This window comes from Asterias rubens, chromosome 5 (assembly GCF_902459465.1).
Source record: "Asterias rubens chromosome 5, eAstRub1.3, whole genome shotgun sequence".
Taxonomy (NCBI): Eukaryota; Metazoa; Echinodermata; class Asteroidea; order Forcipulatida; family Asteriidae; genus Asterias; species Asterias rubens.
The window spans coordinates 9831712-9859168 of NC_047066.1; the positions used below are offsets into that span (position 1 = coordinate 9831712).

Sequence of the window (27457 nt, forward strand, 5' to 3'; positions counted from 1 at the left end):
GGGTGTGGCAGGAGAGTGTATTAAGAGAATTGCTAGACTAAAATGCACATTGGGTTGGCTGCAATAGCTGAAAATGGCTTCAAATGCTTCACGAAATTGAGCTCTTACACAGGAGAAAGGGGGGTTGGTTCTTAACTATGTAATTTAACAACACCTTTTGATTTAATTTTTTAAGCTCATAGTAGTACATGTACTACCATGAAGAAATAGTGTTCACTAGTTACCAGGATAATCAGAGTCAGACCTTTAATGATGCAAAATAAAAAGTATCTTTAAAAATTACTGACCGGTGTTTTATTGTTTTAAAATCACTCATTAAGAAAATTTATCAAACATAAAGATTTAAATTGAAAGATGCTCTCTGTGCCTGCTTTCCCTAGATATTTTTGTGACTGGAATTATTTCCTCTGACTTAACCAACTAGTTAAGATATAGGATTAAAACTGCCCCTAGCTTCTCGGGCAATCACGGTGGTCTTGATGACACTGCTCTAGAATTGCAAGGGTCTTTAGGTTTGAATCGCATCCATGTATGTATTAACGTATGAAGGATTTTTTGTCCACAAAACTCAGGAAAGCACTTGGTAAACAGTGCTTATGCACATAGGTAAACCAAATTTAACAAAATTGTGAGGTTGCATACTTATTGCAAACACCTCTTAATTGGGTAATTTGTCAGTTTTTTTTTATATGCACCTTTTTAGTGTGGGTCAAAGGTAATAATTTAGGGAAAGCAAGACAAAAGAACATCTGAGCCCAATTTCATAGAACTTACACTACAAAAAGTTATGTTTAGTTATCAGAGAAAGAATACCAGCCGAAATACCATGTCATATGTAGCCGGTTTCCTGCTTATTTTTGCTTGGCAGTTATCTGTAAAGTTGTATAGCAGTGATGACAGCAGTTGCAAGGATCTAATCAGTGCACCAACTGGTTGAGGACATTAAAAAAAAAAACTAAAAATAGTAATATCAATAATTCCAAAAATTAGTTGGATTTTTTTTAATTTCATGCATGAGATGTAGGGATGATAGTTCAAGACAACAAAGGCGAAATTTACAATTTCCTTGTGTGCCCTTTACCAAGTAGAAAATGCCTTGTTGTCCTTGCCCTTTTAAAAACGAAGCATACAGATTGTGTATTTCAATTTTGGATTTAAATTCTTCATGCATGGACATACCCTCCACCTTTTGAACTAAAACTACAGAGAGGTGGTATTTTGTATTTATATCTAAATATAAAACAATGGAACATTTTGGAAAACCAAAAGATAGCCTACTTTGCCTTTAAACTGTACACATTGTGCAAACATGTAAAAACAAAACAAAAAATGAATTATAACACACCTCTTGCTTGTTCTGTATTCTGGTTGGCTGAAACACGGTCACGTGGGGTGAATTTATAAATGTCTTGCGGGAATAGCGCCTCTTTTGACGTGAACAGCAACTACGGGTCCCTCTGGGGAATAGACATACACTAGTTACCTCATTGCCAGTCAATATATGTATACTAATGTAAGACATTCTTAACTTGGACAAAGTATTAAAGGAATAGGTTTGGATGAAACATCTATGCATTTCACTCTACTTAACACATCACATAATTTCGTTTAAAATTCTTAAATACAAAAATATATCCAAGTTTCCAAATAATCTACATTTAAATGTACATTGCAAGCTTGTTAGTAAACTGCACTCAATTTTAAATTATTTCAATTATTCATACACCTGTAGGTTTATAGAATATTATTGTCACTCAAATAAAAAACTGTCAATAAATCTTGACACTACGTTACTTTTATCCACTCAATGCTACCATTGCATCCACTACTGACGAAATACAATGAAAGCACCAGTGTTTTTTAACATGCATAGAATTTGTTGTAGTATGAAACAGTGGATGTTGTAATAAACCATAGGGATCTCCCCAGGTTTATTTTGTAAAATGGGTTGCATTCTAAACCCACATTTTTGAAGTTTTGGCCGAAGCAAGCTTATTTGAAACGAAGTATTTTACAAACAAATTGTATTTTACAGAAGGGCTTTTAAAACCAAGATAAACAGACACTTAAGTGGAAAACATTCCAAAAACATTATTTTTGTTTTCTCTTGATGTTTTTGGTATTGGCACGTATAGGCATATTGGCCTGATACCCTAGTTTGTGCATGGGTAGAACCCTGTTTTGTTTTGTGTTTTGGCAAACTTGCCGTACGTACATGTCTGACCAACTATTTATCTGACCAATATTTGTACATGTACCTCGTTCGTTAGAAATGTCAATAATTAAATGTGCATTAGAAATTTAAATCCAACATGAATCTCATCTGGAATACATTCAATACAAAACAATGTTTATGCTGTGATTGACCAAAGCTGCTACTACCAAGCAGGTCTCCTTGCCCTCAGTCTGCTGCAAAGCTGGAACACCGTAACCTTAAATATTTGGCCAATGTTGCAAGATTTGATTTCCAAAAATCCTGCATTTGAGGTAAAGCCATGGTTCTTTTTTCTTTCATCCTATTATAATCAAGCTGCCACTTCATTTTGCTGATGAGACTTCTTTTCAATGTCCTTTTATAGTGATGTCCCACTTCCAGTTGGTGGTATTTTCTCCAAGGGTGTATCTAAGACCGGTCGCTCCAGCTCGTCCAGGTTGATTCCTTTGTCCTTTATGGCATTCTGTTGACAAATTCAGATTTACAATTTTAAAAATACGAGCACTTTTTATTGCAAGAACTGTAAGTTTTCATATGAGCAAAAAGAGGTTCTGCACCTCTCCACCAATTTATCCACCCTAAACTAGCTCCGATTCCACTTATCAAGAAAAAAACATCCAGAAATTGGTGGCGAGGTCGTAAACATTTTCCTAGAATAGAAGGCAAGTTTGCAGTTTAAACTACAAAATGGATTATGAGAATTAACAATTTGACACTTTTTGGGCAAATATAATGAACCAAATATACCTGGACTGAGTGAGGAGGAACAAGATTTAAAAACGAAATTTAGGGTTTTAGTTTACCGGAGAGAAATGCTCCCTCTTTTTTTTAAGTTTTAAAAACTATAATTTTGGAGTAAAAAGAAAATACTCACTTTCACACATGCTTGGTACCTTTTGAAGATGTCTGCACATGCATCATTGTAGTTGCCCTTCAAGAACTTATCACTAAACCACGTATTGAAGCAAGCATCATATTCGTTCTTCAGGTTTTGGCAGTCTTTCCCAATGCTTTCCATTGTCACTGATTCTAAATCACTTCTCTACTCTGGAATCTGCTAAACTCTCGCTTGATCTCCACTCACTCCTGCTGACTTTGTTTTGAAGTGGCAAAGAAGTAAGATCGAGCAGTCAAAAGTTGATTTGCAGAAGTTGACAAACACCAGACTTGAGCCAGTAATATCCTTAAGTTATGTAAACGGTAATAATCACCTGATATTTTGTGGTTAACTATAGGACGATTTGACAAAAAGTTTGCCTTTAGCCTCCACTGACAAAATTGTGTCGTCTGCTATTTACACCGGAAACAGACAACATTCACTATTTTATAGACATCCGCCTTTCAACATAGTACCACATAATGTTCGTTATTTAGCAAATTAAAACTTAATTTTAAAAAGGCAGCATTGGTAAAAGTATCCTTTCATGAATAACACGATCTGAACAAAAATAAGGAACTAATACTGGCCATGATGTTCGTTGTACCAAAAAGGATGGCCAAAAAGGTCAGTGGCGGATTGATTTTTTCTAACATGTAAAAAAGCTCAAAACAAAATGGCAGCGCCCATGGAGTGCCCGTGACTCTGTGCGATTCACGGACGGTTAACATTATTGAACAATTTGTGCTTTTTAAAAGAGCTAAAAGCTCCATAAAGTAAGCCAGGATGTTGCGGAAGATACTGCGATTGCGGTCTGCAATGTGCAATGTAGAGATTCGCAGGCTTTGTTCTTCTAATAACCGTCTAAATTCCAAGGTATAGGTTTCGTAAATATTCAACACTGAGGGCGCCCTATACAATGTTTGTTCTCATGACATTTTTGCAGAGCTGAATTGAAAATGTAAATGTCGTTTTCTACCTCCATGCTAGAAGAAGTAGAACTTACAAGAAGAACTCGTTACATTATAAATGCTTACCTAGTGCCTAATAAACTCCAATTACGACAGCCCTTTTTCCTTCCTCCAATTCCAAAGCTACATATTCAATTCATCCTTTTTTTAATGAATTTTATTGCAAGTATCTGGCTGGTCAATATTATTAAATGTCTGACCTTTTATTTACAGATCAGATGAGAAAGGTTGACATATTTAACCTAGCTAGAGAAACACGCACATATTTTGAACCTACCTCCATCATGTCCACAACAATACGGTGTCAAATTCATGGAAATAAGACATTTCTGGGTCTATGGTGCATTGACAATGCAACACAATGCAAAACAACATTTCATTGGTGCTCAAGGGAGTTCCGGTTCAATATACTGATAATGAGACTTAACTTAAAAGGACATTTTATTGTTTTTTAAGGTCAATACCTATTACAAGCATTTTTATATTACTACCTACCACATCTTCATGGGAAATAAATTCCAACAATCATTTAACAAGTTAATATAAAAATGCCTTTTTTTATAGAAAGTGGCAATGAGTTATGTAAATTTTGAATGTTGGCAACTTGGCATACATACAGTATTTAATTTTTACCACATTGTTTATCATTCAATTTGTTTTTATTGATTGATTACATCTGTCATCTGAACTCTACAACACTATTCTAATAAAAAATTGTTTAATTTTGCACTTTTACTGTTCGAATTTTAATTAACAATAAAGACATTATATTCAATAGTTGTTGTTCTAAAGCTGTTCCATGACATAATCATCAGCAATGTGTCATTGTGTTTTTATCTGACATTTAAAAAGTTGTCATTGTTAATAAATCTTTCGTGTAAAATTCAGATGTTTTCTTTATTTCGTCATCAGATACCTCCAAAGCCACTGCCGACAAGAATCGACCCGAGTGATTTGCCAGAGGTACGTGTATGTACTACACATACAACAGTGGCTAACTTAACCGTCTAGAGCAAGGCTAGAATGTAACACTTGACTACCGGTCCCAGTCTACCAAATTTGTTTAAAACAGTTTACATTTTACACTCTGTAGAAAGTTCTGTCTCATTGAGATTCACACTTGTAAAAATAAATGTTGCGGTCCGATCAAATTATTGGGGTACAAGCCCTGCAGTTTTGTAGACCAGTGAATTGGTTTTCATACCCTGTTCGAACATGCACACAAATCCTATACATAACATTTTTTTCACTGAACTTGACGATTGGTTATACATGTATGCTCTAGACTATGGCTATATCTTGAAAAATGAAGAAAATTATCATACTTTCCCGAAAACCAACAAGTACTTTTTTGTTTCTAAAGGAGACAATTGTCGATGAGAAGACAATACAACAACTAGAGAGACTTGCCCTGGTGAATTTCAACAATACAGCAGGAATACAACAATTATCAGAGGCCATCAGATTAGCGGATCAAATCCGTACAGTCGACACAACTGGGGTTGAACCCATGGACTCCGTGCTGGAAGACAGGTAGTTGCCGCTGTGGCTTTTAAAAATTGTTTCTAAATTTGGAGACTTATATAGGCCATTAAGTACATATAAAATGTTTTCCCAATGTAATAATACGACCGATCATATTATTTAGATAGAGGCGTGTTAAAAAAAAACATGGACTGGCATAATTCCATCACCAGTGCACACTCCAACCCCTCAGGCCAATGAGTGACCAGAAGAACATATTTTGGTCACTCACAATCCCAAAGAGGGAATAGACATGCTCAAGTGACCTCACCCCCAAACCATATGTGTATTATATTAGGGTTGTTTGTTTATTGCCTACCAAGATTTCCTGCTGGAGGTACTGGATTTGGCATTGAAAACCTCTTTAAAGAGAACACATCAAATAATCGTACACGTAGCATGTACATGCACATCAAGAAAAAAGCCAACAATACTTTTCATGTTTCCTGCAGTCAATATTTATTCAATTCACAAATACATGAGCATGTTATTAATCGAGACTTGTAATAGATCTGAGAACTCTTCAAATATTGCAGATTTGCACCTTTTAGTATGGACAAAGAACTAATTAAACACTTTCAGTCTACTGCTTTCTCTTCCTTATAAGAATGCTGTATTTAAGAGACGATGACGTCACAGAGGGAAACTGTGCAGAGGAAGTTCTGAGAAATGCCGCCAAGACTTGCGAGGAATCCTTTGTGGCACCGCCCGGTAGGTGTACTTTTCTTTTCCAAAGTTAATCATTCTGGCCAGAAATTAAGCCATGACCTCTCTATAGCCTTCGTCTTGAACCCCTCAAAACATTCCCAATGACTTGTACAGGGATGAGAGCCATTGCCCGACAAGGAATATTCAGAAACCAGGATCACAATTAGGGAAGGTATATTGAAATTATGGCTTCCCCACCTTATAGTAAGCCCTGTGGCTAAACCGTTTAGATTTTACAGATATTTTTATGAACCGTGTCCTCGGCTCTGAAAGTACATGTACATGTAGATCAAAGACTAGAGCAGGATTTGTTTTATGTGGACAAAATAAAGGTTCATTTTCGTCACCGGGCTAACAATCCGGATTCAGATAAAAGTCTAAAATTTCTCATCCCTGCTTTGAAGACTTTCCAATGGCGTTGCCTTCAAGAAGATGAAATTCCAAGCCCAACAGTGGTTTGTTTTATCCAAGTTATGTTGTCCTTAGTTAGTTAAGGTCTTAACATTATTGAAACTTAATTAATTGCATTCTGCTTTTATTTCAGGGAATATCCCATTACCTTCAAAATCTGTGGCAAGCTTTGGTGACTAACTCCTTGAGGCTGATCAGGAAGGATCATGACATTCGATTCAGAAAAATGAAAACTCCTTTTAAAATGCTAACTGCTTAAAGACACTAGACACCTTTGGCAATTGTCAATGACCAGTTATTGTCACTTGGTGTACTTCAACATATGCATAAAATAATACAGATAATAGAAAATACACCCTTGTCACACTAAGTTGTGTGCTTTCAGAGGCTTGACTTCGGGACTTCTAACATGTCAAAATCGAATTCTGAGGTCTCAAAATCAAACTCAAATATTTTAGTGGAAAGGTACTTCTTCCTCAAAAACTACGTTACTTCAGAGGAAGCCGTTTCTCACAATGTTTTGTACTATTAACAGCTCTCATTGCTTTTCACCAAGTAAGTTTTTATGCTAGCAAAAATAGCAATTATTTTTGGTATTTACCAATAGTGCCCAGTGTCTTTAAACTCAGAAGCAGATTTCCCTACCTGTTTGCGGTTGAAATTTCAGGAATCACACACTTTGATGGATTACTGCAAAACAAGCTTTCCTTCAATAGTAATAAATACCGAACTTGTTTCAACAAGTTCAGATACATGTATGCAGCTGAACTTTTTATGAGACAAGTACAGTATTTGTTACTCCTGTCAGAGACAAAGGGGAACCATACATACACTTTGTACATTTGTTGATATTATATTAAAATAAATGAAAAGTGATAATATCAAAACTTTTAAAAAGTGCAGTTTGTGCCGTTAGTATTTTCCTTTTCGAGTCCCCCCCCCCCTTACGCCTACTAAGAACCCTCTCCTTCAAATGAGATTGAAAAAGTGCACAAGTGAAAGATTTTATACATCAATAGCCCTCCAAACTATGTGTTTGCCCCACTTGACCCCCCCCCCCTCCGAAATAAAAATGTCAAGTTACCCCACTGCTGCTTTAAAACCCCTTTCATTTCCAAATGTACTCTTCTGAATATTTCAAAATCTTAAATCCAAAGAAACAGCCACAAGTTCAAAAATGATTATCTTGATCCTGATCGACATTCCTAGAGAAGCTCCCCAGAGAATACGAACTTCCCGAAATGATTTAAGTATCTCCAACAAGTGAAGCGTCAGCTTTTTGTCTCCAGGGGAGAGGCTGCAAGTTGGACTTCAGCTTCTATTCACCAGGGAAGAGTGCCGTGGAATGGTTAAGACTAGTGTTGTTGTCAAGTTCTTGGGGTCCAAGTCCTTGGGGGTCCAAGTCCTTGGGGTCCAAGTCCTTGGGGTCCAAGTCCTTGGGGTCCAAGTTCTTGGGGTCCAAGTCCTTGGGGTCCAAGTCCTTGGGGTCAAAGTCCCGAGTCCTTGAAAAAAACACTCCGATCCGAGTCCTACATGTACAACACCGATAAGACATGACATCATGACTTATATTAAGCCCCGCCTCTCAGGAACTCTCAAAGGCCTTGAGGCGTGAAAGGATCCAAAATTTAGCCATCTTCAGATCAGCGAAAGGTAAAAATAAAAAATATATCCCAAAACTTCTAAATTACATTTATCCATGGTGGGCAGGACTCCTCCTTTAAATTTGTTTTCCCAATGGAGATCTGATCCAGAGTTCAGTAAAATCCAGTGATTCCAAAATAAAGATTGTGTCCTTTTCCCTCCAATTGATTGAAACTGGCTCTCGGTTAAACCTTGAAAGAGAAGTTGGGAAAGTTGGGTTAATTCACTTGGCTACCTACAAATGTACATGTACGCCTACAAGCTGCATGGGGAAGAGGCAAACCCACATATGGGTATCAGGAGTTAACAGAATGGACAGTCTTGGTGCAAGACCTTGTTTTGATTTGTCACATCTTCCCCCATGTGAGGGCGCCATCATCAACAATCCATTCTTACAACAAAAACCTGGTCATACATATTGTGGTTCTAGCCCACCTTGTTGAGCTATTAATGGCTCCGCTTTTAACATCGGTCTCATCACTGTCGCCATTGTAATGGCGACAGTGATGAGACCGATGTTAAAAGCGGAGCCATTAACAGCTCAACAAGGTGGGCTAATTGTGGTTCGTGTTGTAAGAAAAGTTGGTGGAAAATGATAGCGCCCGCTTATGGGAAAATTGTGACAAATCAAAACGAGATATTGCACCAAAACTAAGTGGAGGCATCCAAGAACCTCTGGACCAAAGGTTGGAAACCAAGTCGGTTATGTAGCTTATTTAAGAAATTTAGTAAGGAAAATCTATCAATTTCCTTCGCATCTCTGGTAACTGCCTTGATTGCCCCTTGATTCTTCCCCGTAAAAATGTAGATTTCCCTCATAATAGTACTACATTGCACTTATAAAAGTTGGAAGGGCCTTTTAGCAATGAGATACAAGAACGTACAAGCCCGTACAAGAACCAAGTATTGGACCCAACTATCTCTCAATAATGGGATAGCATCAATCGTTCAATATATTTTCGGATAAGTCACTTTAAAAAGAAAAAACAAAAAAGCAGTGAGACTTGAATTAAAGAACAAGAGTACATGTTATTAACAATAAAAATTACCGCATTGAACTAAAAACAATATTGGAATTAAAGTAAATTGTCAGTTACACCATGAAGTTGAAAAATCACAAGACATACATCACCAAACAGAAAGAGACATGCTAGTCAATGCATTATACACGTACCCCACTGCAATCTAAAAATTGTAATAAAGTAGGTCTAAGAGAACATATCCCACATACATGTACACCAAAATCTTGTGTGCACTTTTGAATAATAGAAAAGATTTTCTGGTGATATTTATTTACTTTTTTAGATACAGCGTCTCCTAAATAGATGGATAAAATACAAACACAGTTCTTTAAACAAAACAAAACGGAAGTTTTTTCTCACAGCCCCAAATATTCAAATTAGTCCCATTTAAGAAAAAGTGTACAAGTAGCCCATTAAGAAATGAATTTCAAGCACCCACCCCCACCCCCCACCCCCAAAAAAGAGAACACATTTTTAAATAGTGATATAATAATAAAAATAATGGTAACAAATAAAAAATAATTCAAACATAATTCAAACAATGCACAACAAACATTTATTTCAATCATACCATCAAATCCATCCACGATTCGTCCAAAACGCTTTTTGATCCTAATCCATTGATCCAAATCCTTTGATCCAAATCCGGAATCCTGTGTTCCTGATCCAAATCCTGATCCAAATCCATGATCCTTTCATCCTGATCCGAAAATCCCTCCGTAGGATCCCTCATCCTAAATTTGGGTGCTCCATTTTTTTTTCTGAGCCATCTTTTCCTGATCCCGTCATGACAACAAAAATCCTTAAGAATCCGTTTCGTGGACTCCTTGAATTCCAACGATAATCCTAAGAAATCCCAATTTGTGAATGTCCATCCTTACGACACTGAGAATATTGAAAAAAATACAAGATGTTAGATACACTAAATATCTTAACTGGAGATCAATTGTTTGTCAGAATATTTACAATAAAAACACACCATATCTAAAAGTGCATGCAGCTTATGATGATTATTACCAAATCCTCATAGCAGATTTTTGACATTTTCTCATGGACATATCATCATAATCAGAGTCGAACACTTTGAGTGAGTTCCCATATGGAGTTTTGTTTTTGTTTACAGCGAGAAATGACCCCCTTGGTAAACAACCCTTGGGGTCGATTTCACAGTGAGTTAGGCCTGACTTGGGACTAGTCCTAGGAGATATTAAAAACTTAAGGCTAGTTTTAACTCTTTGTGAAATCCCCCAAAGCTGGTTAAGGCACTGTTTATGCAATCAACGTGTGGTCATTAGATACATGTGCAGATATTTACTAAACAAAATCAATGGGATTTGCTGATTTTCCTGCCCAATACGGTTAAGAGATTCTTCAGGTGGTTAATGCAAAACATAATTGAAATGGAATTGTTTAATATTTCTTGTTTCAATACTCGTGCACATAAGAAAGTCCTTTACCTGCAGTTTTATTATTGTGTTCCTAAATTACCACTCTAAACCACTTCATCAAAAGCAGCCCATGCATTTTTACAGCTGTTATTAAAATTATCAGATTATCAACATTTTTACTAAACACACAGGGAAGTTATCAATTCTGTATTCTTTTTGACAATTTCCAACACCAACCAATAAAAAAACAAAAATCAACTCAAGCTTACAAAATATTATGGTAAAATATCAGCTAGAAAATATGCCAAAAACCACACATGTTTAAAACGCAATGTAAACCAGTTTTCTCAAGTTTACAACCCAACCTGGAACCAGGAGCAGTGAATCTTTTTAAGCCAAACCAATTTGAGATAAATGACTGGTCCCTCTTTGACATGATGAGAATAACTATTCATAAACTAAAAATGTCTACAAGATACTTCTCAAAACAGATGGTGCGTGATTATTGTCTAGTGAGTTAGCTTCTACATGTTGGCACATTTAACAAACCATTTTTATAAGAATATTGAAGGAATATTTTAAAAACGTTTTCAGCAACCATATTAATTTATTCTTACTTATGCATTGTACAAAAAACTTTGTGAAAAAAAACAATAAGTGATGACCATGGGGTGTAACAAATCAAAGAAATATCAAATAAAATGAAAAAAGGCATATCTTGAAAAGTCAAGTCAAACACTACAGCATAATAAAATGGCAACTACTTGAGGGGCAACTGTAAGTCTTTTATGGAAAGTTTGCGCAAATGTTTACGTACACAGTTCTGCTGATTTCTTCAACAACGTAATATATTTTCTAAGTAAGAGAAAATTGTGCACAATAGCCAGGGTACAGCAGACAATTGGATGCCTTGTATTTTTCAGACTTCATCTATAAGCATTATTGTAAGCACTCATACTCTAAACTTCTAGGTTAATGTTCTACATGTGGTAAAGTTCTTGGTTTTCTTCAAAAAACTTATTTTGTCAAACCAACCTTGGTTTCCCAGTTGTTTCGCAAATTGCGAAGGAAAGAGTGAAGATAAGTCTTCCACTCCATTATAAGCTAAATCTATGCTCAGCCTGACATTCCCGGCCCACAGTCGTCCCTCACTTTAGCGAGAGTGTGAGCGACTGTGGGAGTGCCCTTTGGAGCGACTGGGACTGCGAGATCGGGACCTAGAGTATGAACGCTTGTAGTGACGCTTTGGACTGTGGGAGCGTCGAGGACTTCGCTTCGGGCTGTAGTGTCGCTTGCTGATGGGAGAGCGACTTCGGGAACGACTGGAGCGGCTGTAGTCGGCCTTAACACGGATGTACGATTGATCACCCTGGAGTAAAAACAACACATTCGACAATCAGTGTTGGAGCCACGGTGGGCGGTGCTGGGCGGGCCTGCCCAGGACTCACAATTTTTGCCCAGCACTCTGAGAAAAATACATTATGCTGCCCAGCACAGATTTCAAATATTGTCAATTTTGCATTGATCTGAGACAGAGCTAATGATGAGGAGTGAGAAAGAACACAATCCAAAGGCCATTCAACTTATTGCATGGCCCCATATCACAAACAGTTTGGGAACCTGGCCCCACTTCAGCAATAATGGCTCCATAATTTTTTTTATTCTTACATGTAATTATTAATTACATGTAAGAATACTTTTTTTGATCCCCTTGCCCTTCTAACAAATCTTGATTTATTGCCAACCACTAAAATTGGTCTAGCTACAACCCTGTCGACAATAGTTATAGAAAAGTCTTTTCAGACTACTAATTTACTATTAAAATCTACCTACATGTACATGATGTTGATAAGGACTGCACTGGGATCAGTGTCAGGCATACCATAGATCATTATCAGAATCCAACAGTTTGGTTGCTGAAGAACCAGTAAACCACCAAGGGAGGTAGGACTTTTTGTACTCGGTTGAGTACCAGTAAAAAAAAATTTAGATGACTTTCCCAACAACAGAAACTCAGCAAAATTGTGGGCTGACATTTAGTCAAACAACCCACTTGATGCCATGAAGTTGATTTGAATATGCACTGCCGCTACTACTAGTAAATGGCCCAATTTCAAAGAGCTGTTTAAGCAGATTACAAATATAGCTAATAAATATAGCTAATTATCAAAAACGAGCAGGATACCACACACAGATGTGACATGGTGTTTTTACTGGTAAGGATACAATCTTTTAAGCAAAATCACGCTATTCTTAGCTACTTTTTGAGCTGAAGCAGCTCTTTGAAACTGCGCCCAAACTGCGTGGAATCTAGGGCCGAGTGTTACAATATTGGCCTTGATGACCTCCGTCCAAACAAAAAGTGGCTGAAATATATTACCTCATGAGAGCGAAACTTTGAATCATCTAAGGTCTTGACGGCATAGCGCATGTCTTCCTCACTCACGTACTCTACTACACCGGTGCAATCTCGATGAACGTCGGCGTAGCAAACATCACCAGCTTCACGCATGTGGTCTTTCAGGTCCTGCCAGCTACCGGTGGAGGGGAGTCCTGGGCGAGGCAAATTTTTATCATGCAATCATTGAAGACATTTATGTATGTTATATGGAAAGGTTTGTGGTAACACCATGTATTGACTATCTCTAAATGAATTGGGGTGGTTCTGAAAAGAACTGTCGGTTTCAACTCAACGTTTCGATCCGTATGCTCTAATTGCTCTAGTTTCAAATCCTACATTTATGTTAGTTTGATTTTGAAACTTTGAGGGTGAGAAAAACAATGTTGTATAAGGATGTTGAATGGCAGCATATACAGTGCTCCCCAATGGGTTGAAAATCCACAAGACCACAGAGCATATACATCAGATTTTTTGCTGGACCTGTAAATGATGTAGAATGGCAGCATACAGCGCTCGAATTTGGATTGAAAATCCATGAGACCACACGGAACTTGCAGCTCAGAATTTTTACTAGACCAGAATTTTGTCCTGGTCTTTAAAGTCATTTGTACATTGTATTGTGAAGCTGAAAGAATCATAACAAAAGTCTAGGATTCAAATTTCCAAGCATATTCAAACAGAAATCGAGCGTTGAAACGTATGAACTGCAAACGTGTGTCATCATAAGTGTTATCCAGAGTGAGAGGGGTGTCTGAGTGTTTTTTGGACACCCTGTTTTTAATCAGTGTAACAGACATTTTTAAATTGAATGCAAATTTTGACACCCTTCTACCAAATCCTGGCTAAAACCTCAGTCATCACAATGTATTTCAACAATTCAAGATTCTTGGCTGTGCTGAAAAAAGAAAAAAAAAAGGAATGACAAAACATCACTATTAGGAAAGTAATGATTGAACAGCTTTCCTTATACCTTACCTGACACGACACACCTGAAATGGGACCTCCTAGGTGGAGGACCGCCTCTCCTTCCACCTCCGCCTCCACCCCCACCTCCTCCTCCACCACCACCGCCCCCACTGTACCCGCCGCCGCCGCCCCTGGAGCCAGTATTACGAGGGCACTCGACACGGAGTTGATAACCATCATAATCATAACCATTTCTGTAGTAAATAGCATCTTCTGCATCCCTGTTGAAAAATATATGTTTTTGTTATAAAGAAAAGACTCTATAGAGAAAGACTCAGCTAGGGTCGAAACGTCAGGCCATTAACTATTTTTTGCAAAGAAAAGAGGGCTTAGACTAAATTAACGATAAGTTACAGAGCTGCGGCGATAACCATTAGCACACCTTGATTGATGAGCTGTAAATGGCTCTCTTTACAGCTCAACAAGGTGGGATACGATAACCGTATGCATATATAGCCAGTAGCCCTCGATCATTTCCCGCGCTGCGATGCTGATGGGCCAAATTTGGCTTATGTTGGTGTACATCAGATATTCTACATAAATTTTAAATAAAGCACTGTTCATCATCATTACTTCTAGATTACTAGAAACTATGAGCCTTGGTACATCATCATTCATCGTACTGTGTAAAAATAACCACTGAATCAAAGGTAACGTCATCTGCATGAACCATCATAGAATGTAGTAACACTAGTCTGAAATGTTATTTGTTAGGTAACTATACTTTTTAATATAGGCCTACTTCACATTCACAATATTATTGAGTCGTTAAGTAAGCTTACCGTTGAAAATACAAAATTCACAGCATACAAAACAAACAAAAATCACAGCCAGAGAGGCAGTGTATTTGCCAATTTACTTTTCCATGATTTTACTTCTTCTTCTTTTTTATTATTAAGTAAGGAGTAAAAATAATGGTAAAAAAATGAATGGTTCAAAATAATAAAACTAAAGGCCAACCGACCGAGTTTTAAAATAATAAAATACATAAAATGTATACCTTTTATCCTCGAACTCCACAAAGGCGAAAGGTGGTCCAACAGACTTGTTTTTCAAGTCAATTTTGTTGATTCTACCATACTTGAAGAAGATGTCTTCGATGTCTTTGTCACGGATATCAGGAGGTAGATTACCGACGTAGATTCGGCCGTCTGTGGGACAACCACTGTCACGGCCGCGCGATGAGCCTCCGCCACCACCACCACCACCTCGGCCGTAGTACGCCATCGTTTTTACAACAAAAACAGAGCCTCGGAAAAGTGATCTGAACTCAAATGTTTCCCTTTAACCGGTCACGAAACGAGTTGGTTCAAGTTCAGGGAAAGGAAAAGGGGGAAAACGGGAGATATTCACTGTTAAAAATAGCAATGTTTTGTCAAAAATGAATTCACACACGAGGTTCGCAAGTAAGGAAATTGTTGTGCTCTATGATGCGATGCTTGAGTTCTCTGTGCACATGCGCAATTCACGGTACGGGACGGGCATGCGCACACATCGCGTCCCCCTAAACAAAATAATGGAGCACAAAACAGGCACAATCAATCGGTCATCCGATGCTTGAAAGCGTCACAAATCTATCCGTAGCGCGCACGTTAATGAGGTTAAAGATCAAATCCTGAATTTTCTCTGCAAAGCATTCATCGGTATTCCTGCGTGACCTCGGTATGAATGTTTAATTAGTCAAAAGAAATTAGTCAACAGAAATTTATGTAAAAGTACAAACTGCTTAGAGTTTTTGCTCGGTGTTGTGACGCATATGGGAAACTTAATATTATTTTCCTCTCATATAAATGCCCTCAATTACCCAACTTTTCAAGGTTACAATGCTTTATTTATTCGTTTGTATGAAGCATACAATCATGGGAAGTAATTTAATTGAAAGTTTGCAGAACATATTAAAATTCTGTACGTGTTGCGGCTTGTTTTTTCGTGTACCTATAGTGTGCACTACCTTGGGGGGGGGGGGGCTATTGCACTCGGTATGTTGGATACGTCACGAGCTTTAACAACACCACGCATGTCATGTGGCGTTTGTTACGAGCTGCTGTAGCACATCCTCTTTAGAGCGAATAGGAACAGAACGTTTTGATATATCTACCAATCACCGTCCAGCATACCTGCATAATTTGTTACAAGCTACCGAGAGCAAGCTACCGAAATGACCAATCAGAAATGTAGAAACAGGTTACCGCGGAGCCTGTTATCAAACAAGTGGATAAAGAAGGGGGGGTCAAGGGAGGGGCGCCCGGCAGAGCATATCCCATGCAGGTAGTGTAAAAACACAATCAATTGAGAGATTTCACCATAAGAACAAATTCCAGAGACGAGAGAGAGACCAAGAGCTACTCCCAAAAAATCCGGAAAATTCACAAATTTCAGGATAACTTGGTAAGTATTTGATTGAATATTTTAGTAAATAAATTTTTCAAAATTATCGATGATGATACTATAAAATTAAGAATTTTGAATTGGAAATTGTGTGTGTCATGTATGTGACCATCATCAGTACTTTGGCGAAAATTAATAACCGAGTGACTTCCACCGCTGGTGGACGTGATGTATGCATGCCCATGTAGGACCTGTTGGTCTACTTCTACCTCCATGGTTTTTGGACCATGATTGGACCAGACCCTTCCGTTCAATTTCAACGCAACGGAGTCGAGGGAAACTTGTCTCTCTTGAACCTTTTGGGCCTCTCTATCGCATACGTTTTCAAGCATCAAGCGTCATTAACCCGCAATAACCGGTTCCCTGTTTACTAGACGCAAGTGAAACGATTCACAGTACACGGAACATATTTACGATTCATGTGAGGCCTTTTTGCTGAGTTAATTCACTAAAATCTTCACAATACTGAAATTTTCTACCCAAATTTACGGTTGTTTTGATGTATAAAGCTCACTCCGAGGTTCATTCTAGCTCATTGTGGAGGTATGGATCAACCATTCTGTGATAAGGGGTGTTCGCGCAAATCGCCCCGTCTTTAGCGCGCTATGCTTGAACAGCACCCATTTCCACTGCATTATCGCGTTATAAATCTTTTTACAGCAAAGCATATCGTGATACTCTGAAAATGTCTTCGAGTGATATATTCACCACAATAAAAAAATTGCGCCTAATGATATTATAAAATAATGTCTAAAACTAAAAGCCTTCAAATATTCTGCAAGAAAAATGGCAGCGTAAAAAATATTCTGCATTTTTTTTTTACAACTTTTGTTTCCTCTTTCGTTCCTGCAGAAATACAACAATCATCACTATGTCTGAACGCAAAGCAGTAGTCAAGAATGCCGACATGGCCGAAGATATCCAGCAAGACGCCATTGAGTGCGCAACCCAAGCCATGGAGAAGTTCAACGTGGAAAAGGACATTGCCGCCTACATCAAGAAGGAGTTTGACCGGAAGTACAACCCCACCTGGCATTGCATCGTGGGTAGAAACTTTGGCAGCTACGTCACTCACGAAACCAAGCACTTCATCTACTTTTACCTTGGCCAGGTTGCCGTGTTGTTGTTCAAGTCTGGATAGATGCAGCTCTACAAAAACCATGCTAATCTTGTGACAATGTAAATAGCTTAAAACTGGAAAGTCCTGACTTCTCAGCATCGATGATGGCGCACTTCCGAACCCGATGTCTATCACCACGCATGAGCCAGCACCCATTGGCATCTGCCCCAGACTATCGTACATGCAGACACATAGCGCTATATGCAGTTGTTTGTACAAAAGCTATATGAACCCAAACAATACTAAATAACTTGAAGTACTATTACGCCTAGACATGTTTCCCTTTGTAATTATTGGTCGATGCCTTTAGCTAAGTTCTTTACAAAAAGAAACGTAAGCAAATATTGTTCCCTTTGTGCTGCTGAGTAATGTACTAGACCATTTCGAAAATTCATTAACCATGAAAAATAATCACATGGTTATCTGATTACCAGCAAAACTTTTGCCGAGTTCACATTTATCTTCTAAGTATCATTGCTTAAATATAAAGCTCTCCGAGAACACACAAAATAAAATGTCATCCAGAACAACTGGCTAACAAAGTGATATTATTTTTTAGAGCGAAAAGGAAGGTAGATATTAAAAAAAGGATAAGTTTTTTAACATAAAGTATAACAATGATTTTGCGTGTAATACTTGGTCTGATTTACTGACGGATTAGGCTAGTAAAAAAAATCACAAAGATGTGAAAAGCGCGATCCACGCATGCCACAACAGCCGCCTCAAAATAATTATAAAAAAGCAAGACGGTTAAAGATGAGCTGTTTTGTCATAAAACGGAACGAAAGTCTATAAGATCATTATTTCCTGTCTCGACCTCTTTAATATTATACCAGGAATGATCTTATAATCAAACGTGTTCGAGTTGAGCTGTATTGAAGGGCCGCGCATCAGCGTCTCTGGCTATTTCTGTTGGCTGCATTAGCGACTTGTAAGAAAGATTTCAGTGATCCTGCCATTGGCAGATTGTAAAAGCCATCTTTAAAAACGACCTCGTATGATGTATAGACAATTACTTAGACTATACAAAACATGTTCTGACAAACAAAAGTTCAAGCAAATTTTCAAATTCGTCAAATCTTGTCCATTCAGTATAGTGGGCCAGTTTAGTGCGAAGTGGACACACTGGATAGAGGCGTTGTAAAGTTGCCACTGGTGCCTCGAAACAAGAGCTTTTGAGTCGGCCCGTATCCGAAATGGCGGCTATGGCTATACGGCTGGTGCTAAGTATAAACATGGAGCAATAAACTAGAATGGAGCAATAGGTATAAACCATACTTCAACGGTGAAATATAGCCGTAGCTGTAGCCGTCAATTCTGACACGGCCCCAAGTCAGTCACAGAGGCCACAAAAACGATAACGATAAAAATGCACGCCTTCGATTGGTTGAAATGCTCCACGCAGAATACGCCCATATACGCTCATTCAACCAATCGAGGGCGTGCATTTATATCGTTATCGGGGCCTGTGTGACTTGGCCTTTATAAACCCTCACCCTGGCTGTCCTCCGTGTGCATCATCACCACGCAGCACATACCCGACGATTATTAGAAGAACAACGTGACACCCGACGAAGTTACTGAGGAAAAGAAAAAAAACAAAGAAGAGTATTGCCAAGCAACAACTGCAACACATTAAATTTGTAAATTTAGTTCAGTTTACTTATAACATTAAAATGTAGAGACACAGGAAGGAGGCCGGTTCTCTATTTAAAAACGACGAGCATTCACATAATGCCAAAACCCATGTGATGACGCCCACAATATAAAGTGCAAAAATATAGTTAATGGCTTGACTGACGTTAAAATTCGGCCCTATCAGACTCTTGCTCGAAGTCTACAATGACAGCACAACAAACATAACCATGCTTGGTGTAACCATGTGTAACCAAGGAGGTAGGATTAGAAAATTAGCTGCTAAGTGGAAATAGGCGACATGACATGAGAGCCAGAAAGAGAAAACACAGGGGGAAAAGCAAGCCGTGTAAACACGGGGTGGTGTAAGGGACTGGTTTGACACAAAATAAAGTATACAAAAATTATAACACATTGCAAAGTAATCTCAATGGAAGTAGGGTTATACACGTTCACTACGATTATGTTGTATTTTGATGGGGTTAAGGGGGGGGGGGGCTAAACAAAATATACATGTATTGGGTTGGTCACGGAGCCAGTGTCCCACAAGGAAATCCTGGCCATTATGTGAAATGAGTAAGGTGAAATTAACATGGAGGCGAAGGATGATGATTCAAAAGAGCTAGGGCACTATCGGAAGAAATGGTGACATAAGCTCTTGCCATAAGCTTAGGGCGTTTTGAAGGGATAAAGTCAATCACCCATATGCCTCCAAAACAGAGAATTTATACACACTTTTTATTGAAAGGGAAAACACAAACACAGCCTTTATTCTGTCCCGATGGGAAGTTAACATGGGCTGGATGGGGAGAATTCAAAAGAGGGCGCTATCAGAAGTACTATTTAGTACATAGTTCGCCGTGGGGTGGGGGTAGGGGCGGGGACGTGGGACGGAATCTCCTGCCACACTGGCCCTACGTACCGCGTTGATGGGGGTTACACCAGACACTTTTTTAAAACTTGCTAAACAAGTCATCCAACTATAGTTAATACAAAATAAAGTTTAGTTGGCACCAGTGCTTTATAAAACGTTTTGAGATGTTTTCCCCGAGCATTACAACGATTTTATGTCTGTGACTGCTGTCTATCCACTGTCAAGCTCAATTGTGTTTCTTTTCGGAACAGAAAACAATAATTTCTGCACCGGGTGTTTACACTCGTTTTATTGTCCCAAGACACTTCTTGTTATCAAAACACCTGAATCAATTCGGTTTTTTTTTATTCCCTTTCACTCAGATGCACAACCATCGAGTTTTATATTGACGTTTTTGTTTTACAATTATTTAATATAAACTGATCAATGATGTTCCAATGACCAGGCTTGATACCAGCTGATCCGGTTAAGCGAAGTGGAAACTTGGGGTGCGTTCGTTTAGCTTCCCTGGGTCGACCCCGGTGTGTGGCGGGGTTTTTTTCCAGGACGAACGTGTGCAGATAATTACCCACGTTTTTGGGGTTTTTTTTGCTACTTTTGTACTTAAAGCACTGGGCAGTATTGGTGATAACTAAGACAAATTGCTCTCAAACATGAAAACTTCGAAACATGCAATTAATGGAGAGCTAGCTGTTGGTAGTATAAAACGATTTGAGAAACGACTTCGTCGGGTAGTTTTTGAGAAAATGAATATTTTTCACTCAAGTATTAAAAGACTTCATGCCGTAAGCCTTTTGTACGGCATCTGAAAGCATACAAATGATTTGCAACAAGGGTATAATTATTTTTTTCTTTCATTATTCTCTTTCAACTTCGGTGACCAATAATTTTGAGTCCAAATTTTCACAGGTTTATTACTTTATGCACTATGATGGGATCCAAGTGAGAATACTGGTCTTTGGCAAATACCAAAGATGTCCCGTGCCTTTTATAAGCAGCTATATGAAATTGGGCACCGTACACAAATTAGTATATTATGCGGCTTCGGTCTGAGGTTTCTCCGAAGCTGATTATTGCCAACCTACCAACATTTTCACAAGTCAAGCTTGCTCTGCCGTCTTGATATTAAAGGGAAGGTATACATGCCTATGTTTGGTAATCCCTCTTCAATTCCCTTCTTCAATGGGGAAAAACAATAGTTAGAACCAGCAGCTTTCGATATAGTATAAAGCATTTTGACAATTTTATTATTTCACTTCAAAGTAGTGTGGTTATGTAAAAAATAACGTTAAATTCACCTGGAAATAGATTTTATTTTTTCTTCAAACATTAGAGTATAATGTTTCTGAACAATAAACTAATTTTTTTAGTAATTGTTTTTAACGATTTAAATGTTTAAAACAATAAATAAAGTTGTGTGGGGAGTGACTCCGCCTACCCCTATTGTGACGTCAATCGAGGCAGACTTTGCCTCGATCGAATATCGAACACACGTACGTGCAAGTACATTCAAGTCCTAGTCGTGAGTTTGTACGTTTCGAAAAAGTTTTTCTTCTTGCATTTTTACGGCAATGTCGACCAGGTGTATTGCTGCTGGATGCACCAAAACAACTAAAGATGGGGTCAGTTTGCAAAGTGGTCCGGTCCGACGTCTTTTGCGCTGTGCAGCAAACACTTCGAGCCGTCATGCTTCGAGAATCCGGAATACACTACACATTTTGACATGAAGGGAAAAGTTCTTTTCTAAAACATGACGCCATCCCAACAATTTTTCCAGCTAGTGGGGAAGTCCAAGAAGGTACCTGAAAGACGAAACGAACCTAAAGGAGCATTTGCCTAACGTGAAAAAAATCAGGTATTGTTTCAACTTTGAGGCCATGTTTTTAGCTTGTGCCAAGCGTCACTATCTTGTTTTGGCACTGCATGAGATTCATCGCGCCTCGATTGACGTCATGAACAGCGCCCCTCGGGTCGGGCTTTTTTTCAAATTTGTAAATAACATGGAAACTATTTTTTTAAACCTTAGTTAATTGTTTATTCATATTCCACTCATCAAAACACATATTTCAGTGACAAAAGCTTTATTTTGACAAAATACCACTTCCAGGTGACTTTAAAACTGAAAGAATTGACGAAACAAAATCTCGCCCACCGAAACTCTATAAATGCTTAGGACAACATTGAGCCTGGAAGTTCGATGACACAATGTAATTCTCATGGTCAAAAACTAATAACGTTAAAACTGAAAGAATTGAACAAAAAAAAACTCGCCCACTTGAAACTCCATAAATGGTTAGGACAACATTGAGCCTGGAAGTTCGAATACACAAAAAACGTTGACAATTGCGTCTAACTTTCCACTCGACTCAAGACCGCCGGCTGTCTGCTCCTTCCTTAAAAAATTAAAACCAACAACCTGTGATTTTTTGTTTCCTGTTTAATTATTGCTTTTAATTAAACTGAAACAGTTTCCGTAGTATTATATTGCTTAGCCACGCACGTTAAACTCATATTGCATCATCTTTGCTTTTAAAGAAAACATCACCATTTGGAGCTCAAACTGAGCTTGTTTGTTGAAAAAAAAACTTTAATTAAAAGGTTTCACGCCGTTTTGGAATTTATTGGGTAAATGTTATTTTGTTTTAGAGCCACAACGACATCGGGTGTTTGTATTTGTGAAGACTGCAATGAGTGACAGCTAAGGGCAGCTGTTGACGGAACCTCAGAAGGTAATATAAACGGCTTGAAATGGAGACCAAACAACAGTGGATCAGGAGACACCGGCGGGTTTATCACAAGCACTGAGGTAGGTACACTAATATTGGTCCAAAGGGCACTGGGGTCGATTTCACAAAGAGTTAGGACTAGTCCTAACTTAGGACTAGTCCTAGGAGATACACAAATTGCATGGATAGTCCTAAGTTAGGACGGGTAACTGGTCCTATCTCGAGATAGGACTAGCCCTAACTCTTTGTGAAATCTGGCACTGGACACCTTCGGTATATTTCAAAGACAAGTATTCTCATTCGGTGTATCCCAACATGCATAAAATAACAAATCTGTGAAACTTTGGAATCGGTTGGTCATCGAAGTTGCAAGAGAATAATGAAAGAAAAACACTCTCAGATGCCTGAAAAGGGCTTTATAGGCTTGAAGCCGTTTAATTATTTGAGTGAGAAATTACCTCTTTCTCAAAAACTATACGTTACTTCAAAGGGAGCCATTCTCACAATGTTCTGTATCACAAACCGCTCTCCATGCGGCTCGTTACAAAGTTTTTGTAACAATGTTTTTGAGTTACCACTATAGTGTACAGTCAGTACCTTTAATTAAACAGAAACTTGAGCGTAGAAAAATTAACGGGGATGCCATTTAAACTTGTTTTTAATGTGTTTGTTTTTCATTTAAATGTTACTTTGATGTTCATACACTTCTGAGTTTTCGTGTGTCTTATAAGCAATATAGGCCGAATCAGCAATCTCTTAATATAAAAGAGTGAACATTTCACTCTGTCCGAGTGGTGTCAGCTCTTTTGAGAGTGAGAGTCAATCGGTGTCACTCTTTTTGAGGGAAATTGGAACGAACTTCACTCTAAATCGAGTTGAAAGTACATGCCTTTCACTTCAAACAAGAGTTGTCCGTCATATTATGGCTCTTTGCAAGTACGAGAGTTCTGCCGTTGACGGCGTGCGTCAAGATGACAGTACGTCATTAGATGTTGCTTCTTTGTACTTCCATGTTGCAACAAATAGGTTATAATCAGGCCCTTTTCTAAACCACGACTTCGGCTTTGGATTCAGCTCAGGGCTTCAGACCAGAGAATGGAGACTGAAGCCGAATCCAAAGCCGAAGCCGTGGTTTCGAAGGGGCCTTAGATTGGTACTATTATTATACTATCCATTTGAGATAACTTGCACTTGCAAGTGGTGTACACTGCGCTGCCGTTGCTCACACCTTGGCAGCGCAAGGTTTGAACACTTTGACGTAGACAAACCGTGGTCTTTTAACGCAAGATTGTGTAAAACAAAAATTCGATAATGAGGTTGTCGATGTCTTTGTGTACGAAACCTAATACCCTGCCAGCATCGCAGCAATGCTCCGCCCACCGCGCACGTGAGCAAGACACGTGTACGAGCACTCCCAATGACATTCTGCACGATTCTGCCGCGCGTGCCAAATAATATACGCGCACGCATGACCGAGTTTGTCCGACCACAATCATTGCTGTGATTGGTCAAATGGGTGAACGCGCACAGTTTGATTGACAGGCCGGATCGGTCCATTAAGTGCGCGGCATGCGGTACTTGCGCGCTTCAACATGTCAGTTGCGATGCCGTTGCTTTTTGACAGGGGGGGGGGGGGCGGAAGGGGTCGCGCCACGAACCCGCCACCTACGTTGAAAATAATCTCATTCTTCTCTCGCGACGAGCGCCGGTCGAAGCTCTCCTTACAAACCTACGCAAACGGCGCGCTCTGTAGTGCACGTATACATTCCCTGTATAAAATTTAAAGATTTCGAATACGTTCTCCCCTTTGAACGCAGGCGCGGCCGTTGAGACTGCCTGGATGGGTCCATTTAATCAAAGGGTGCGTTTGTCTCTAAATAATGTTAGTTCACCCAATGTCTACACTAGAAAACCTCGTAAATGATTTTTTGTTGCATTGCCAACTGCTTTAGTAATTTAATAATTTAATAAGCAACATAAATTTAGCGTAAACGACATGTCTTACATATTATGTTTAAGATGTGCGCTTGCCTCAGTAAGATCTATCCCTCATCACAACATTTAGTAAAAAAAATCAGAGGATGAACGATAATTTTGTTCACATTATGTCGATGTTTATAGCCATTTTAGGGGTGACGTTTTGTAACAAAACTCCCGCCTGGACCCATTCATACACGTTGGCCGCTGCAATAAGCCAACGGAAAATTTCGGTAAAATGTTTAAGCTTTTTATGTAAAACTAACCAGTTTAACAATTGAAAATGCTCTTACAATAAGTACTGTTATGTTTTCAGTGCTGTTAAAGAGAGAATTTCAGCGGTATTCATGTTATCTTTTCTTGTTTAATATTGTCATCACCTATTTTTAAAATGGGTGTACCCAAAACGCGCTAGCAAATGATTGCGCAATACCCCTTCCGCCCCCCCCTGCTTTTTGACTAATGAAAATCATGCTAGAGCCACTCTTTTGCGGTCAAACATTTTCCTCTGAAATGAATTCATTTTCCAAAACTGTCAGGGCCTACCCGAAACCTACAAAAAACGCAATCAGCTACCTGATTCTGGTTGTTATAACCAATCTAAGGACATTTTTCGTACACTCTGCTGAATACATATTTTCTCTCGACTCAAAAGATTTGCTATTTATTGTATATAGTTGATTAAATAAAACTTGTGTGGCTATTCTGTCAGTCCTACAAATACTGTATGTAACACTCTTATCCACTTATTTCGAAGGAGCGTAATCAATTCAAGGAGTTTACCGTTGGAAGGACTGGTACAAAGATGGCGAAGTCTACTCTGCTACTATTGGTGGTGCTGGCTGCAATAATACGTGGAACGGTGCAGACGTTCGTGATTGAAGGTAATAAGCTTTCGGCGAATAAAAATAAAACCGTGCCGCTAGAAACAATGCTCATCTCAAAATATTAAAGTCATGTCATCATCAACATCATCATTTAGGCTATGTTTATCCAGTGTATGATCTAGCCCTCCTAGGGTCGACGCCGTTTGTTTCTATTTCTTGCGGTTCTTGTCCATGTTGCTCCTATACATAAACCCTGCTGACATCTCTCCATCTTCTTCTCTGTCACCTCTTTTTCTTTTACCTGTCCTTGGTTGCCATTCCATTATTCTTGTTGTCCATCAATTGTCATTTCTTCGGGCAGTGTGTCAAGCCCATCTCCATTTAGCCTTGATTTATTGCTTGGCATTTAAAGGCTCTGGACACTGTTGGTAATTGTCAAAGACCAGTCTTCTCACTTGGTGTATCTCAACAATTATGCATAAAATAACAAACCTGTGAATATTTGAGCTTAATTGGTCGTCGAAGCTGCGAGATAATAATGAAAGAAATCACATTAAGTTGTGTGCTTTTAGATGCTTGATTTCGAGACCTCAAATTCTAAACTTGAGGTCTCGAAATCAAATTCGTGGAAAATTACTTCTTTCTCGAAAACTACGTCACTTCAGAGGGAGCTGTTTCTCACAATGTTGTATACTATCAACCTCTCCAAACTACTTGTTACCAAGTAAGGTTTTATGTAGATAATTATTTTGAGCAATTAGTGTCCATTACCTTTAATCCTGTCTTTAATTAGTCATCAAAATTGTAGGAAGAAAACTCTAGCAATTCCCACAGTCTTCCAGATTCACCATTCAAGGGGCGGAGCGATTAATATTTCCACAGGTGGATCGAAGTACATCAAACTATCAATGTTGTACTATTATGTAGATCAGCAGTAAAAGTTATTCCTTGTACAAACTTGACCCTCCTTAAACATTTCCTTTGGGTCCAGACCGAAAGTAGAAATAAATATGTTTCATTTGAGATCTACAGACATGTTGGAGGTGGTTTGTTTGGAATAATCAGCGTTCAGATAAAAACCAAAAACATCGGCAAGTAGTGCACCTCGAGTCCTCTAGATTTTACAATCACAAAATTAAATTTAATAACACTGACGAAGAAGATGGCAAATATAGTATGTAGAATGTGAATTCTACATTCTTGTAGAATGTGAATTCCTTCGTGACGTCATCTTATTTTAGAGCGCCCCTTGTAGTAGATGTAAAATTGGTTCGCTATCAATACCAAGTTTATCTCATTTTGCAATTATTTCACGTCATGCTGATATCTAACTTTATCAACATACCAAGTTTCGATACGTCATGTCATCAAGGATCAAATTAGTTGAGTTTTAAAGGGACACGTTGCCTTGGATCGGTCGAGTTGGTCCATGAAAAGCGTTTGAAACCGTTTGTTATAAAATGCATATGGTTAGAAAGATGTTTTAAAAGTAGAATATATTGATCCACACAAACATGCCTCGAAATTGCGTGGTTCCCTTTGCGAACTAACACGGTCGACAATATAAGTCAAAAACTTGATTCCACAACATGGCCGACCGTGTTAGTTCACTGAATACTCAGTACTTTCCCGAATTCTGTGGGTAGAAAAATCACGGGCATATTACCGGGTTGGGATCTAAGATGTTGAGGTTTACGTCTATTTTTGTGTTTATTTTCGATATTATTCTGTAGCTTTTTTAATCATTACTTTTGCCTTTTTTTCCCACCGAAACGCCTTTTAA

General features: G+C 38.5%; 3 protein-coding genes across 4 annotated transcripts; 2 read left to right on the forward strand and 1 right to left on the reverse strand.

Annotated features, from left to right (window-relative positions):
* Window positions 1-3770: 3770 nt before the first annotated feature.
* Window positions 3771-7194, forward strand: LOC117290504 (glutamyl-tRNA(Gln) amidotransferase subunit C, mitochondrial-like). The gene is made up of 5 exons (XM_033771923.1): window positions 3771-3968; window positions 4976-5026; window positions 5427-5596; window positions 6195-6298; window positions 6840-7194. The coding sequence occupies exons 1-5, from the start codon at window positions 3879-3881 to the stop codon at window positions 6884-6886; spliced, it is 462 nt and encodes a 153-aa protein (XP_033627814.1). The 5' UTR covers window positions 3771-3878; the 3' UTR covers window positions 6887-7194.
* A 2711-nt stretch (window positions 7195-9905) lies between these two features.
* LOC117290368 (serine/arginine-rich splicing factor 1A-like) lies at window positions 9906-15565 on the reverse strand. 2 transcript variants are annotated; one of them, XR_004519043.1, is made up of 5 exons: window positions 15128-15565; window positions 14137-14348; window positions 13141-13313; window positions 11796-12129; window positions 9906-10257 (listed from the first exon to the last, which is right to left on the reverse strand). XR_004519043.1 is itself a non-coding variant. In XM_033771727.1 (4 exons), exons 1-4 carry the CDS (start codon window positions 15352-15354, stop codon window positions 11914-11916), a joined length of 828 nt encoding a protein of 275 aa, XP_033627618.1. In that variant the 5' UTR covers window positions 15355-15565; the 3' UTR covers window positions 9906-11913. The 2 variants fall into 2 exon arrangements, 1 of the variants encoding a protein (XP_033627618.1); XM_033771727.1 differs by having other exon boundaries at window positions 9906-12129.
* An 805-nt stretch (window positions 15566-16370) lies between these two features.
* Window positions 16371-18253, forward strand: LOC117290911 (dynein light chain LC6, flagellar outer arm-like). Its single transcript, XM_033772483.1, has 2 exons — window positions 16371-16515; window positions 17368-18253. Exon 2 carries the CDS (start codon window positions 17387-17389, stop codon window positions 17654-17656), a length of 270 nt encoding a protein of 89 aa, XP_033628374.1. The 5' UTR covers window positions 16371-16515; window positions 17368-17386; the 3' UTR covers window positions 17657-18253.
* Window positions 18254-27457: the final 9204 nt, after the last annotated feature.

Coding starts and splice junctions, on each gene's coding strand:
- LOC117290504 (XM_033771923.1), top strand. CDS start 3,879: ATGTTGCGGAAGATACTGCGATTGCGGTCTGCAATGTGCAATGTAGAG. Junction 3,969..4,975: donor ATAACCGTCTAAATTCCAAG/GTATAGGTTTCG, acceptor TTTCGTCATCAG/ATACCTCCAAAGCCACTGCC. Junction 6,299..6,839: donor ATCCTTTGTGGCACCGCCCG/GTAGGTGTACTT, acceptor CTTTTATTTCAG/GGAATATCCCATTACCTTCA.
- LOC117290368 (XM_033771727.1), bottom strand. CDS start 15,354: ATGGCGTACTACGGCCGAGGTGGTGGTGGTGGTGGCGGAGGCTCATCG. Junction 14,349..15,127: donor GTGGAGTTCGAGGATAAAAG/GTATACATTTTA, acceptor ATTTTTCAACAG/GGATGCAGAAGATGCTATTT. Junction 12,130..13,140: donor CAAAGTTTCGCTCTCATGAG/GTAATATATTTC, acceptor TTTTTACTCCAG/GGTGATCAATCGTACATCCG.
- LOC117290911 (XM_033772483.1), top strand. CDS start 17,387: ATGTCTGAACGCAAAGCAGTAGTCAAGAATGCCGACATGGCCGAAGAT.